The following is a 13,702-nucleotide window of genomic DNA, read 5'->3' as shown; positions in this document are numbered from 1 at the left end:
CTCCATCGCCTCACCCCTCTCTCTCCCTCACCCTTCTCTCCCTCTCACCCCTCTCACTCTCTCACTCACGCCTCTCTCACTCACTCTGTCTTAACCCTCTCTCTCACCCCCCCTCTCACCCCTCTCTCTCACCTCCTCTCTCTCATCCCCTCTCTCTCACCCCTTGTCTCTCACCCCCTCTCTTTCACCCTCTCCCTCTCTTAGCCTGTCTCTCTCTCACCCCCTCTCTCTTTCACACCCGCTCTCTCTTCCACCCTGATTTCTCTCACACCTGCTCTCTAACTCACCCCCTCTCACACTCACTCCTCTCTCTCTCACCCCTCTCTCTCTCACCCTTCTCTCTCTCCCCCTCTCTCTCACATCCCCCTCTCTCTCACCCTCTCTCACTCCTACCGCTCTCTCTTATCCCCCTCTCTCTCTCACACACCTCCCTCTCACCCACCTCTCTCTCAACCCCTCTCTCTCACCTCCTCTCTCTCTCCTACCCCAACATTTCTTACCCCTCTCTTTCTCACCTCTCTCTCTCCCACCCGCTCTCACCCCTTCTCTCTCACCCCTCTCTCTCTCACGCCCACTCTTTCAGCCCCCTCTCTCATACACCCCTCCCTCTCACCCACCTCTCTCTCAACCCTGTCTCTCTCACACCCCTCTCTCTATCATCCTCTGTCTCTCACTCCTCTCTCTCTTATCCCTCTCTCTCACCCCCTCCCTCTCACCCCTCTCTCTTACCCCTCTCTCTCACACCGCTTCTCTCTCTCACCCTGTCTCTCACACCCCTCTCCCTTACCCCTCTCTCTCACCCGCCTGTCTCTCACCCCTCTCTCTCTCACCATGTCTCTCTCACCCCCCTCTCTCACACCCTCTTTCTCTCACACCTCCCTCTCAAACCCCTTGTCTCTCACCGCCTCTCTCACCCCTCCTCTCAGTCCCTCTCTTTCAGCCCCTCTCTCTCACACCTCTTTCTCACACCTCCTCTCTCTCACCCCCTCTCACTCTTACACCCCTCTCTCTCACACCTCCTCTCTCTCTCACCCCTCTCTCTCTCACACACCCCCTCTCTCTCAACCTTGTCTCTCTTTCCCCTCTCTCTTACCCCGTCTCTCTCACGCCTCTCTCACCTTCTCTCTCTCACCCCCCTCTCTTTCTCACCCACTCTCCCTTCCATTCCGATCTCTCTCACTCCCCTTCTCTCTCACCCCCTTTCTCTCTTACCCCCTCTCCCTCTCACACACACCTCTCTCTCATCCTCTCTCTCTCTCACCGCTTCTCTCTCACCCCTCTCTGTCACCCCAGTCTCTCCCACCCTGATCTCTCTCTCACACCTTCTCTCTCACATCTCTCTCTCTCAGCCCTCTCTCTCTCCCCAGTCTCTCCCACGCTGATCTCTCTCTCACACCTCTCTCTCTCTCACCGTCTCTCTGTTACCCTCTCTCTTTCACCCCCCTCTCTCTCTTACGTCTCCCTCACCCCGTCTCTCTCCCCCACTCTCACTCACCCCCTTTCTCTTTCGCACCCGCTCTCTCCCCCACCCCGATCTTTCTCATTCTCCCTCTCGCCCTCTCACCCTTCTCTCTCTCTCATTTCCTCTCTCTCTCGCCCTCTCTCTCTCTCCAACCCCCTTTTCTCCCACTCCTTCTCTCACCCCCTCACCTCCACTCTTTCTCTGACCCCCTCTCATTCTTCCCCCTCTCTCTTTCTCCCCCCTCTCCCTTTTTCACCCTCCTCTCTCTCTCTCACCCCCTTCTCTCTCTCACCCTCTCATCTCACCCTCTCTCTCACATCCCCACATCCACTCTCTCTCTGCACCCTCTCTCTCCCCCTCTCTCTTTCCCCCTCTCTCTTTCCCCCCTCCCTCACACATCCTTTACTCTCCCCCCGACACCCTCTCTCTCACCCCGCTCTCTCTCACCCCCTCTCTCCCTACCCCCCTCTCTCTCAGCCCCCTTTCTCTCTCAGCCCGTTCGCTCTCTCACCCCGCTCTCTCTTACCCCCTCTCCCGCTACCCCCTCTCTCTAAGCCCCCTTTCTCTCTCAGCCCGTTCGCTCTCTCACCCCGCTCTCTCACCCCCTCTCTCCCTACCCCCTGTCTCTCTCAGCCCCCTTTCTCTCAGCCCCCTTTCTCTCTCATACCATGCTCTGTCTCTCATCTCACCCCTCTCTCACACCCTCTCTCTCTCACCCTCTTAACCTCTCACTCTCTCTGTTTCTCACACCCCCTCTCTCTCTCACATCCACCTTTCTCTCTCACCCCCTTTCTCTCTCAACCACCTCTCTCTCACCCCACTCCCTCTCTCATCTCTCCCCTCTCTCTCACACTCTCTCTCTCTCACCCCCTCACTCTCTCTCTCTCACCCCCCTCAATCCCCCCTCTCTCTCCCCTCTCTCACACCCTCTCTCTCTCACTGCCTTCTCTCTCACTCCCCTCACCCCATCTCTCACCCCCCTCTCTCTCGCACCCCTCTCTCTCACTCTCTCTCTCCCACCCCCTCATCCCCACTCTCTCACCTGCTCTCTCGCTCTCTCAAACCACCTCTCTCTCTTAATCCCTCTCTCTCTCTCACGCCCTCTCTTCCACCCCCTCTCAGTCTCACCTCCACTCTTTCTCTCTCCCTTTGTCTCTCCCTCTTTGTCTCTCCCTCTTTCTCTCTCGACCCCCTCACATTACCCCCTCTCTCTCACCCCTCTCTCTCACTCACCCGCGCGCTCTCTCTCACCCCACTCTCTCTCACACCCTCTCTCCCACCCCATTCTCTTTCCCTCACCCTCTCATCTCACCCCTCTCTCTCACACACCTCTCATCCCCTCTCTCTCTCACCTGCTTTCTCGCTCTCTCAAACTATCTCTCTCTTACCCCCTCTCTCTCATTCCTCCCTCTTTCTCTCTCACCCCTCTCTCTTTCTCAGCATCACTATCTCACCCCTTCTTTCTCTCAACCCCCTTTCTCACTCCCCTCTCAACCCCTCACTCACCTCTCTCTCTCGCTCTCAAACCTCCTCTCTCTCTTACCCTTCTCTCTCTCACTCCCTCCCTCTCTCCCACTCAGTGTCTCCCTCTCACCCCATCTCACTCACACCGTCTCTCTCTCTCAACCCCTCTCTCTCCCACGCCCTCTCTCCCAGCCCCTCTCTATCTCACCTCCACTCTTTCTCTGACCCACTCTCACACCCCCTTTGTCTCTCCCCTTTTCTCTCTCACGCCCCTCACATCGCCCTCTCTCTCTCACCCTCTCTCTCACTCACCCGCTGTCTCTCCCACCTCACTCTCTCTCCCACCCCTCTCTCTCTCCCACCCACTCTCTCTCACCCCTCTCTCTCCCACCCACTCTCTCTCACCCTCTCTCTCTCATCCTTCTCTCTATCTCTCTCACCCCTCTTTCTCCCATCCCCATCGCTCTCCCACCCCGTCTCTCTCGAACCCCTTTCTCTCTCACACCCTCTCTCTCAACCCCCCTCTCTCTCATCCCCCTCGCTCTCATCCCCCTCTCTCTCATCCCTCTCTCTCGATCCCTCTGTCTCAACCCCTCTCTCACTCCTCTCCCTCACTCTCTTCTCTCTCTCAACCCGTCACTCTCTCTCCTCTCTCTCTCTCTCACCCCTCTCTCTCTCTCACCCCCTCTGTCTCGCCCCCTCTCTTTCTCACTCCGTCTCTCTTTTACCCCTCTCTCTCTCCCCCTCTCTCTCACGCCCCCTCTCTCCCCTTCTCCCCCTCTCTCTCCCACTCTCTCCCACCCCCTCCCACCCCATTTCGTTCGCATTCCCTCTCTTTCTCACCCCCACTTTCTCTCACTCTCTATCTCACCCTTCTCTCTCTAACCCTTCTCTCTCTCACCCCCTTACTCTCACCCCCCTCTCTAATGTTTAAACCGTAAGTTTCTTCTCCAGGGCGTTTAATAACTCCCGAGCTTGTTCATCAAACTGCCCGTCTCTAATACTACCCCCGCCCAAGAGGGATTCACGTTGTTCCATCTCGAGATTCATTCGTTCAACCTGCCCATAGGGAACATCCCTCTTAGTAAGGGCGGTTTCGATCAGTCGTTGAGTTAATCCCCGGACGCAGGGAATAACACAACACCCAAGGGCGGTGAGTACCCCTGCCACCACTATACATGAGACAAGAAAGGGAACGACCACCCCCATCCATTTACCGAACCAAGCTTCCAACCAGTCCGTGAGGCCAGAGTCGATGCCCGAGTTTTCGGCCAGTTCGTCCGCCAATGTGGTGAGTCCATCCAGGGCGCGGGTGATGGACCCATCAGGGGCTGTGTTGTTGGGGATGAAAGTGCAGCACTGAGTGCCTATCATGACACAAACACCCCCCTTCTCTGCCAACATCATGTCTAAGGCCAACCTATTTTCCCACGCCATCCTACTAGTGGCGTCCAGTTGTTTTGCTATTCCTTTCACTGCATCCCGGGTATAATTAATGAACCTCTGCTGATTGTTGTAAATATAATTAATCCAATCCACGTTCTTATTGATAGTCACCCACCAGAACAGTGACGACTCAAAACCCGCCGCTATTTGGTTCCTAGCCTTGTATTCGTCAGGAACACCCCTGGGGACCCCTATGGCATCTAAATATATGTTATCATCGAAAGAGGTCTCCAAAGCTCTCTCAGTTCTTCCACTGGAACGGGGTTGCTCTTGTTTTTCGAATGCCAGGGTGAATGGGATGGCCAATTGAACGATTGCACAAGTGCCCGTCCATTTTCGGGGCAGGGTCGGTCGCAGAACCCTCCCACCACAGAACCACCAGAGGTCTGCCATAGGCACATGAATGTGGGAGTAATTCCCGCCCCCGGTAGTTTCATTTACCAGCCGAATTGATCCGCTGCACTTGTCAAATGTCCCCACATCGTTGTCCCACTGTAGTCCCGTCCGAGAGACGCAGGCCTGGTGCGTACCCGTTACCCCTGAGAATGATGGCGGGCGGGGCGCCCCCTCAGACCTGACGGGGGGAAACTTCAAACTCAAGGGTCGACAAGTGGAGTCGTTCCAGGCCTCTCGGTCCTGGTACAGCCTTATCATGCAGTCCAAGGCTCGTGGGTGTTTCCCACATCCCAGCGGGAATGGGACCACCTGAGGGTTAGGGCGGGCACTCGTGCATGCGTAGCAATCACTCTTTTTCATGCTCCTCACAGTATATTTGACCCATTCCATCCAGGCATTCGCCTCCCCGTATCCCGTTTCTATTTCAAAGGTCTTTTCCAAATCCGTCACCTCAATTATTCTAATCTTTTCCTGCTCATCGGTGGCGGATGAGCCCCCAGACTCAGCTTCAATGACCGTGATATACGTGCAGCACAGCTGCACCCCCTCCTGTCCTGCCTGGCCCCCAACTCTAATACCCAGTATTGTTCCATTAAGGCTCGCCCCGTTGTTTCCCAAGTTCTTTATGGTCAGATAGAGCGGATTGCACTGATTCTGCCCACAATCCTGTCCAGGGGTGATGGGATCACGGACAACTGACATCATAGCCTGGACCCCGGGGGCTGGAGGCCTATGTATGCCTTCCCAACCATGCAATTGTAATACTAACGTCTGACCCTGGAATCCCCTTTCTCTCTCTGGGTTCCGCTTAGTTTGATTCAGTTCACTTTTAGTCCTACAGGGCACCAACCCACATAGGTCTAAGCTAAATGTCTGTGTTGGCTTGTTGGCAAGCACGGAGATGGAGAACCACTGACGGTCCTCTACTTGTTTTTTTCCGGAGGCCAAATTGGGTAACACGCACACTATGACCCAGCCCAAGGATAATCGCATAGCAAGTTAACAATACGATTGACCGCATTTTGTTGTGACACCTGTAGCCAGAGGGCACAGTTCCTTTAGACTCGCCAAAATCCGATTAATTTGTTCTCAGGGTCTCTGTTCCATAGATGCCTTTGTCAGAGAGGTTCGTTCGTCCTCCGTCGGTTGTGGCACTGGTCCCTTGACTCGAGTGTAATGTGTCCAGCCCTTTTCGGCCGTACGGACAGCCGTTTCGGTCGTCAAAAGTACCAGGAAGGGACCGTCCCAAGTTGGTTCGAGGGTTCCAGCTTCGCAAACTCGAGGGGCGGCGTCTGTGCCAAAAGTCCCTGTTGGCGTAAACGAGATAGAGCAGACCCCAGAGCCACCACATATTTTTGCACAAACATATCCCGAGACTCGAATACAGGAGGTTCCCCCTTCGGCCCATGGAACGGGAGGCCAAACAGCATTTCGAAAGGTGAGACGCCTAAATCCCGCCTTGGCTGGGTGCGAATTTGCAATAGGGCAAGGGGTAGGCATTTGGTCCAAGGCAGGCCGATTTCACTAGTGAGTTTGGTTAGCTGCTTTTTGATGGTCTGGTTCATTCTTTCGACCTTGCTCGAGGAGGTGGGATGCCAGGGGGTGTGCAAATCCCAGTCAATCCCCATTGCTTGCACTACATTCTGGAGGACGGTCGAGGTGAAGTGTCTCCCCTGGTCAGAGTCAATAGCGCGGGGTAACCCAAATCGTAGGATGATTTGTTCGAGTAGAATTTTGCTAACCTGAGTTGCCGTTGCCGTGGCAGTGGGGAAAGCTTCCACCCATCCTGTCAGGTGATCTACTATTACTAATAGATACTTCAGGCGACCAATGGGGGGGAGCTCAGTATAATCTACCTGGACATACTCAAACGGCCTATAGGCCGGACTCCTACCCCCTTGTCTTGAATGCTGCCGCAGCCCACTTTTGTTAATCTTTCGACATGTTATGCAATCTCCTGTGACCTGCTTGGCTACTGTGTACAGACCAGGGTGAGCATATCGGCGCAGGAAGGCATCACACAGTGCCTGGGCGCCCCAGTGACCCCCTTGGTGTAGACGGGCAATAATGTCCGGCGTCAACGGTCGATTTAGCAGCTGGCGGCCATCGGGTAAGGTCCACTTCCCTTCCCTATCCTTTGTACCCCCCAGAGACGCAAGAAGAGTTTCTTCTTTGTCAGTAAACGTGGGCACTTCGGTAATTTCGGATATCTGGGGAATCCTTACCAGGCAGTTTATTACGTCCTTCCCCATCCCGGCCAATTTTGCCTGTTCATCTGCCAATTGATTCCCCAGGGTCTCTATTTTATCGTCTTTCTGGTGCCCTTTCACATGTACTACAGCAATCTCTTGTGGCAGCAACACATCCTCCAAGATCATGGCTACTAGTTCCTCGTGGACCAACTCCTTTCCTCTGCTATTTATCATTCCCCTTTCCTTCCAGATCTTCCCAAAGGTGTGTACTACCCCAAAGGCATACTTAGAGTCAGTGTAGATTGTCCCGGCTATTCCCTTTAAATTCCTCAGAGCCCGGTGCAAGGCGTACAATTCGCACGTTTGTGCGGACCAGGCATTCGGTAGCCGGCCACTTTCCACTAATTCCCAGCCAGTCTCACTAATGACTGCATAACCGTTGTGTCTTTTCCCATCTATCACTCGAGAGGACCCGTCAATGTACCACCGCCTTCCTGCATGTAAGGGGGTATCCCTCAGATCTTCCCTCACTTTACTCTGGTACTCTATTATGTCTGAACAGCAGTGTTCCAGTTCCTCCTCCCCTTCCCCTTTCCAAAGAAAGTCCGCCGGGTTCTGGCAGCCCACGACTTCTATTCGGAGGTCTTCTCGGTCTAACAATATGGCTTCATATTTCAGAATTCTCGATTCAGTCAGCCACCTCCCAGCCTTCTGATTCAGGATAGTTCTAACCTGGTGGGGAGTAGTGACTGTCAAGGGGCCCCCGAAAGTCAACTTCCTGCTTTCCTCTACCAGCTTTGCCGTGGCTGCCACCGCTTGGACACACTCCGGCCACCTTCGGGAGACTGGATCCAGAATTTTTGACAGGAAAGCCACGGGCTTCCTTTCTCCCCCCCCCAATCCTGGGTCAATACTCCAAGAGCGGTTCCCTTTCTGGAGTTCACAAAGAGATGAAATGTCTTACTAAAATCCGGCAAGCTTAAAACAGGTGTGGTCATCAATTTTTCTTTTAAAATTCCAATTAACGTTTTCTCCTCCTCCTCCCATTTTATTCTGTTGGGTGCCTCCTCAATGAGTTTTAGGTACAAGTCTTTAGTAAGGGGGACATAGTCGTCTATCCATAACCGACAATAGCCTAAGAGTCCCAAGAACTTCCGCAACTCCCTTTTGGTCGTTGGGAGGCCTAGTTCGATTATTGCCCGCACTCTTTCCGGACTTATTCGTTTCTGTCCCTGGCTTATCAAGTGTCCCAGGTACTTAACCACTTTCTCGACATATTGGAGCTTCTTCTGACTCACTCTTAACCCCTTCTCAGCTAGGTAATTTAACAGGGCATTAGTCCCAAGTAGGACATCCTCCTCCGCGGGACCGGATAAAAGGAGATCGTCCACGTATTGTATAAGCTTAAGGACGGGAAAAAGGTTAGTCCCTCCAATAATTGTTCCAGAATCTGCCCGAACAGAGTCGGGGACTCAGTGAATCCTTGGGGGAGCACGGTCCACCTGTACTGCTGTTTTCTGCCAGTATCAGGATCCTCCCATTCAAAAGCAAAAAGATCCCTACTGTCCTTGTCCAGGGGACACGCTCAGAAGGCATCCTTTAAGTCTATAACACTAAACCAGCCGTGGTCCGGGGGTATTCGCCCCAGAATAGTGTACGGGTTCGGTACCACAGGGTGCCGTACTTGGACAATTTTATTTACTTCCCTTAGGTCTTGGACCATTCGGTAGCTCCCGTCCGACTTCCGGACCGGCAGGATGGGGGAATTGTATCGTGACATACAGGGCTCTACCAATCCATCTTTTATTAGGTCTTCCATAACTGTCTTCAGACCCTGCCTCCCTTCCCAAGAGATGGGGTATTGGCGCACTCTGACGTTGGGGCTCTGGGGCTTTAATTTTACCTCCACAGGTCGAATTGCGAGTCCCCCCCGGTTCACTTTGGCGACCCAAAGCCTAGGGTATATCTCTGTCAATCGGGACTCACTAAGGTATGACATGGTAACGGCTAATTCATCCTCTTCTCCCACTTCTATTCGTAATCCGAAACGGACTATCAAATCCCGTCCCAACAACCCATAGGGAAGATGGGGGAGGTGAAGGTGTTCCACCTGGAGCTCCTCCTCCTCCAGCCGCAAGGGTTGTGGTTCGAATATTTTCGCACTAAAAACCCCACCCTTAACTCCTGAAATGTTTAATGTTTTCGCTTGGAAGCCAACCCCCCTAGGATGGAGGGGAATTGAGGACCTGCCGGCGCCTGTGTCAACTAAGAAGGTAACATCTTGTCTAAATGGGCCCACCCGTAAATTTACCAGGGGTTCTTGGTAGGCCCGTGTTCCGATCCTCCCCTGACTTCCCTAATCCATTTGTTCACGCTTCATTTCATACATCCCTTCTTTTTCCCTTCTAAACTCGGGACAATCCCTTTTGAAGTGTCCTAGTTTCCCGCAATGGTAAAATCCGGCCACCTGAGGCCGCTCAATTCCATAAGATTCTCCTCTCTCACTTCTGCCCCGCCTCGCTCCTCTCCCTCTCCAACTTTCCTTCGACGTTCCTCTTTCCACCCCATAACCTCCACTTTCTGTAATTTCTTCTGAATGTCAGGCCATGACTTAGTCACAAAGTGCACCTTAAGCATGCCCTTGCCTATTTCCCCATCGGGGTCTAAACCTGAATACTTTCGCATGGACTCCCGCAAAGGGTCTAAAAACTCACTCGGGGATTCATCCTTTTTCTGTCCAACTTCGAATGCTTTCGCTAAATTCCGCTGTTTGTGCACGCAGGTTTGGATCCCCCTGATTATAAGGCTTCTGAGATCTGTCATATTGGCCCGTCCCCCCGCGTCGTTATGATCCCACCGGGGGTCCTCTAAGGGGTACTTCTGCTCTCCACGCTGAGGGCCGTCCTGATGCTCCCTATCCCAAATGGCCATTGCACTATTCCGGATCATAACAATTTCATCGTAATTAAATAGTATTCTCATCATGGCCTGCAGTTCAGCCCATGTGTATATATTGGGCCGCAGAAATTGGTCCAGTTGTATTCCCACACTGACGGGGTCGTCCAGTAGACGGGGTAGTTCATTACGGAGTTGCCGGATATCCCCAGAATTTAAAGGTTGTACTACGAACCCGGTCCGTTCGTTCCCAAACGGCACCTCTCGTAAGGGGTTCAGCTGTTCAATATTGTCACTCCTCCCAGCTCCCAATCTCTCTTCTCGACCTTTCCGCATCTCGAGTCGGACTGATTTCCTAGGGCGGTTGGGTTCTGCGCCCCCTCCTGTGCCCCCCCCCCCCCTGCAGTCCCTTCCTCACTGGTCGTAGCCTGCTGGGAATCGGATTTATCCGTCGCAGGAGGGAGGTCCGCGCTGGACGCCTGGTCGTGCGCGGGTGGTATATACGGGGGCGGGGCGGACGGTGGCAAACCGTCGGTGAGGATGTCCCATGACTTCTGGGGCTTCCTCGGGTCTGTTTGGGAAATCAGAGGATAGAGACGCGTGGGACTCTCGCCGTGGCCCGCCAACCAGGCGGCGGCGTATTTGCTCTCTTCTGGGTCAAACGGTTGTTTTCTGTTAACATATACATTTAGGATTTGACACACCCAGTCTTCATCAGACCCATACTCGGGCCAAACTACCGAGGGGGCGCGGATAGGTTCTTTGGTCCATATAAAACAACAATATGTTATTATGGTCTCTTTCTTTAAGTCCTTCGTTCTACTATTTTCCGTCCATAGACTTAACTTCTGACTTAGTGGACTATCGGGGGGTATTTCTTTCCCATTTGCAGTCTTCCCTGACTTCTCCTTAGTAAATCTAGAAGTCTGATTTCCCATGGTCTATCTTCGGTCCTGGTCTTAAATGCCTAAAACGTTTTCACAGATGACCGTCAAAACCACAATTTCCCGTGGTTTATCTTCGGTCCTGGTCTTAAACGCCCAAAGCGTTTTCACAGATAACCGTCAAAACCACGTGGCCAACAAGGAAGAACAAAAGAAACTCTCTTACCTTGATCCGTGCACGGAGTTGTCTGGCCTTTTTAAATGTGTGTACCCCCGTGTATAGTCACTAACCGGTCGTCCCAGCACTTGTCCGTGTGTTCCTTTTTCCAGGATTCAAAATTATTTGTAAATGAGCTGGGTCACATCCTCTCTTAGCCGACGGCCGACGGACCAAGCTGATCAGTGAGAAGTATAAATATATACTAGACGCGTCTTCGTTGTGATCAGGCTTGATCCATGAGCCGAAGAGACTTCCCCCCGGCAATAATTATTTCATCCCGGATGAGCCCCCAATTGTGCGAGATAAGCGGCTGTCCGGCCCCATCTCCGGCACTTTTATTTCCCTTCCCAGGAACAAAGACACGGAGGAATCTGTCCAAAATTTTTCATTCAACTTTGCAAAGTCGGGTGTTGTTCCCGTGGGTACACACACAAGCATAGTAATCTCCACGCATTATATACACGTATATGTGGGCTGGGTCTCCTACTGCTGTCTTGACCAATGAGTGCTAGGGTTCCCCACTGTTTTCCTTATTTGGGTTCTGGTGCCTGCGATTATTTTGTTATTCACTTGGCCAATCAGTGTTCGAGCTCCCCGTTCTTTCCTTATATGGATGATGTTGTACAACTGTGGTTAAGGGCGGTCTCTCAACTATCGAGGAAAGCTGTTACAATTGTTTCATTCATAAAAACATGGGGGAGGTCTAGCAACAGTTTCGAGTGTCAGCTTGTATTTACTATAAGGTAGAAAAGACTAAAATGCAGCTAACCGTTTAAATATTACACTACCCACTACACTGATTGTCTGTGTAAAATGTTTGAAACCCAAACGAACGAGATCATCACCCAGATTTCAATCCTGATTGTCTCTGTAAAATCCTACAGACCATAAACAATTATGATCTCTTCCAGATTTCACTCCCGCTTTTCTCTGTAACATCCTCCAGATTATAAACGCTTATTACCTATTTCATATTTCACTCCTGTTTGACCCTGTAACATTCTGCAGACCATAAACAACTATTACCTCTTCCAGATTTCAATTCTGTTTGTCCCTGTAAAAACGTTTAAACCCTAACCAACTATATCGTCACCCAGATTTCACTCCTGAATGTCTCTGTAAAATCCTGCAGACATTCTCTATAACATACCCCAGATTATAAATAACTATTACCTCTGCAATATTTCACTCCTGTTTGACCCTGTATCTTCCTGCAGACCATAAACAACTATTACCCCTTCTAGATTTCACTCCTGCTTGTCTCTGTAACATCATGCTGATCATAAACAACAATTACCTCGAACTGATTTCACTCCGGATTGTTTGTGAAATTTCAGGCAGATTATAAACAACTAATACATCACCTAGTTTCCATTCCTGAATGTCCCTGTAAAATTCTGCAGACCAGAAACAATTATTACCTCTACCTTATTTCAATCCTGTTTCACTCTGTCACATTGTTCAGATTATAAACAACTATTACATCTTCCAGATTTCATTCCTGCTTGTCTCTGTGCCATCCTGCAGATCATAAACAACTATTACCTCCTCCATATGTCACTCCTACTTGTCTCTGTAACAACTGGGAGATTATAAACAACTTCAATCTCTTCCAGGTTTCATTCCTGCTTGTGTCTGTAATAATCTGCAGACCTTAACAATTATTAACTTTTGCAGATTTCACTCCTGATTGTCTCTGTAATATGCTGCAGACCATAAACAACTACTACCTCTTCCAGATTTCAATTCTGTTTGTCCCTGTAAAATCTTTTAAACCCTAACCAACTATATTGTCACCCAGATTTCACTGCTGCTTGTCTCTGTAAAATCCTGCAGACCACAAACTACTATCACCTCTTCCAGATTTCACTCCTGCTTGTTTCTGTAACATCACGCTGATCATAAAAATTACCTCTGACAGATTTCACTCCGAATTGTTTCTGTAACGTCTGGCAGATTATAAACAGCTATTACCTCATCTAAATTCCATTCCTGCTTGTCCCTGTAAAATTCTGCAGACCAGAAACAACTATTACCTCTTCCATATTTCACTCCTTTGTGGCTCTGTAACATTGTTCAGATTATAAACAACCATTACCTCTTCTATTTTTCACTCCTGCTTGTCTCTGTGCCATCCTGCAGACCATAAACAACTAGTACCTCTTCCAGTTTTCAATCCTGCTTGTCTCTGTAACATCCTGCAGACGATAAACAACTATTAGCTCTTCCAGATTTCTCACCTGCTTGTGTCTCTAACATTCTGCAGACCACAAACAACTATTACCTCTTCCACATTTCATTCCTGCTTACCTTTGCAACATCCTGCAGACCATAAACAACTATTACCTCTTCCAGATTTCATTCTTGCTTGCCTCTGTAACATTCTACAGAACATAGAAAAGTATTACCACTTCCATTTTGCACTCCTGCTTGTCTCTGGAACATTGTTCAGATTATAAACAATTATTACCTCTTCTATTTTTCACTCCTGCTTGCATCTGCAACATCCTGCAGACCATAAACAATTATTATCTCTTCCAGATTTCATTCTTGCTTGCCTCTGTAATATTCTCCAGACCATAGAAAAGTATTACCACTTCCATTTTGCACTCCTGCTTGTCTCTGTAAAATCCTGCCGACCATAAACAACTATTACCTCTACCAGATTACATTCCTGCTTACCTCTGCAACATCCTACAGATTATAAATAACTATTACCTCTTCCAGATTTCACTCTTGCTTG

At 50.7% G+C, this 13,702-nt stretch overlaps 1 protein-coding gene across 1 annotated transcript; it reads right to left on the bottom strand.

Annotated features, from left to right (window-relative positions):
• Positions 1-3,856: 3,856 nt before the first annotated feature.
• LOC148139520 (uncharacterized) lies at positions 3,857-11,093 on the bottom strand. Its single transcript, XM_087980957.1, has 2 exons — positions 10,966-11,093; positions 3,857-6,075 (listed from the first exon to the last, which is right to left on the bottom strand). Exon 2 carries the CDS (start codon positions 5,759-5,761, stop codon positions 3,857-3,859), a length of 1,905 nt encoding a protein of 634 aa, XP_087837083.1. The 5' UTR covers positions 5,762-6,075; positions 10,966-11,093.
• Positions 11,094-13,702: the final 2,609 nt, after the last annotated feature.

Source organism: Chiloscyllium plagiosum, unplaced genomic scaffold (genome assembly GCF_037043375.1).
Source record: "Chiloscyllium plagiosum isolate Xiang-an unplaced genomic scaffold, Cpla_swu_hap1 HiC_scaffold_38, whole genome shotgun sequence".
Taxonomy (NCBI): Eukaryota; Metazoa; Chordata; class Chondrichthyes; order Orectolobiformes; family Hemiscylliidae; genus Chiloscyllium; species Chiloscyllium plagiosum.
Note: the sequence above shows the minus strand (reverse complement) of the source record. Positions and strands in the feature narration are given on the sequence as shown.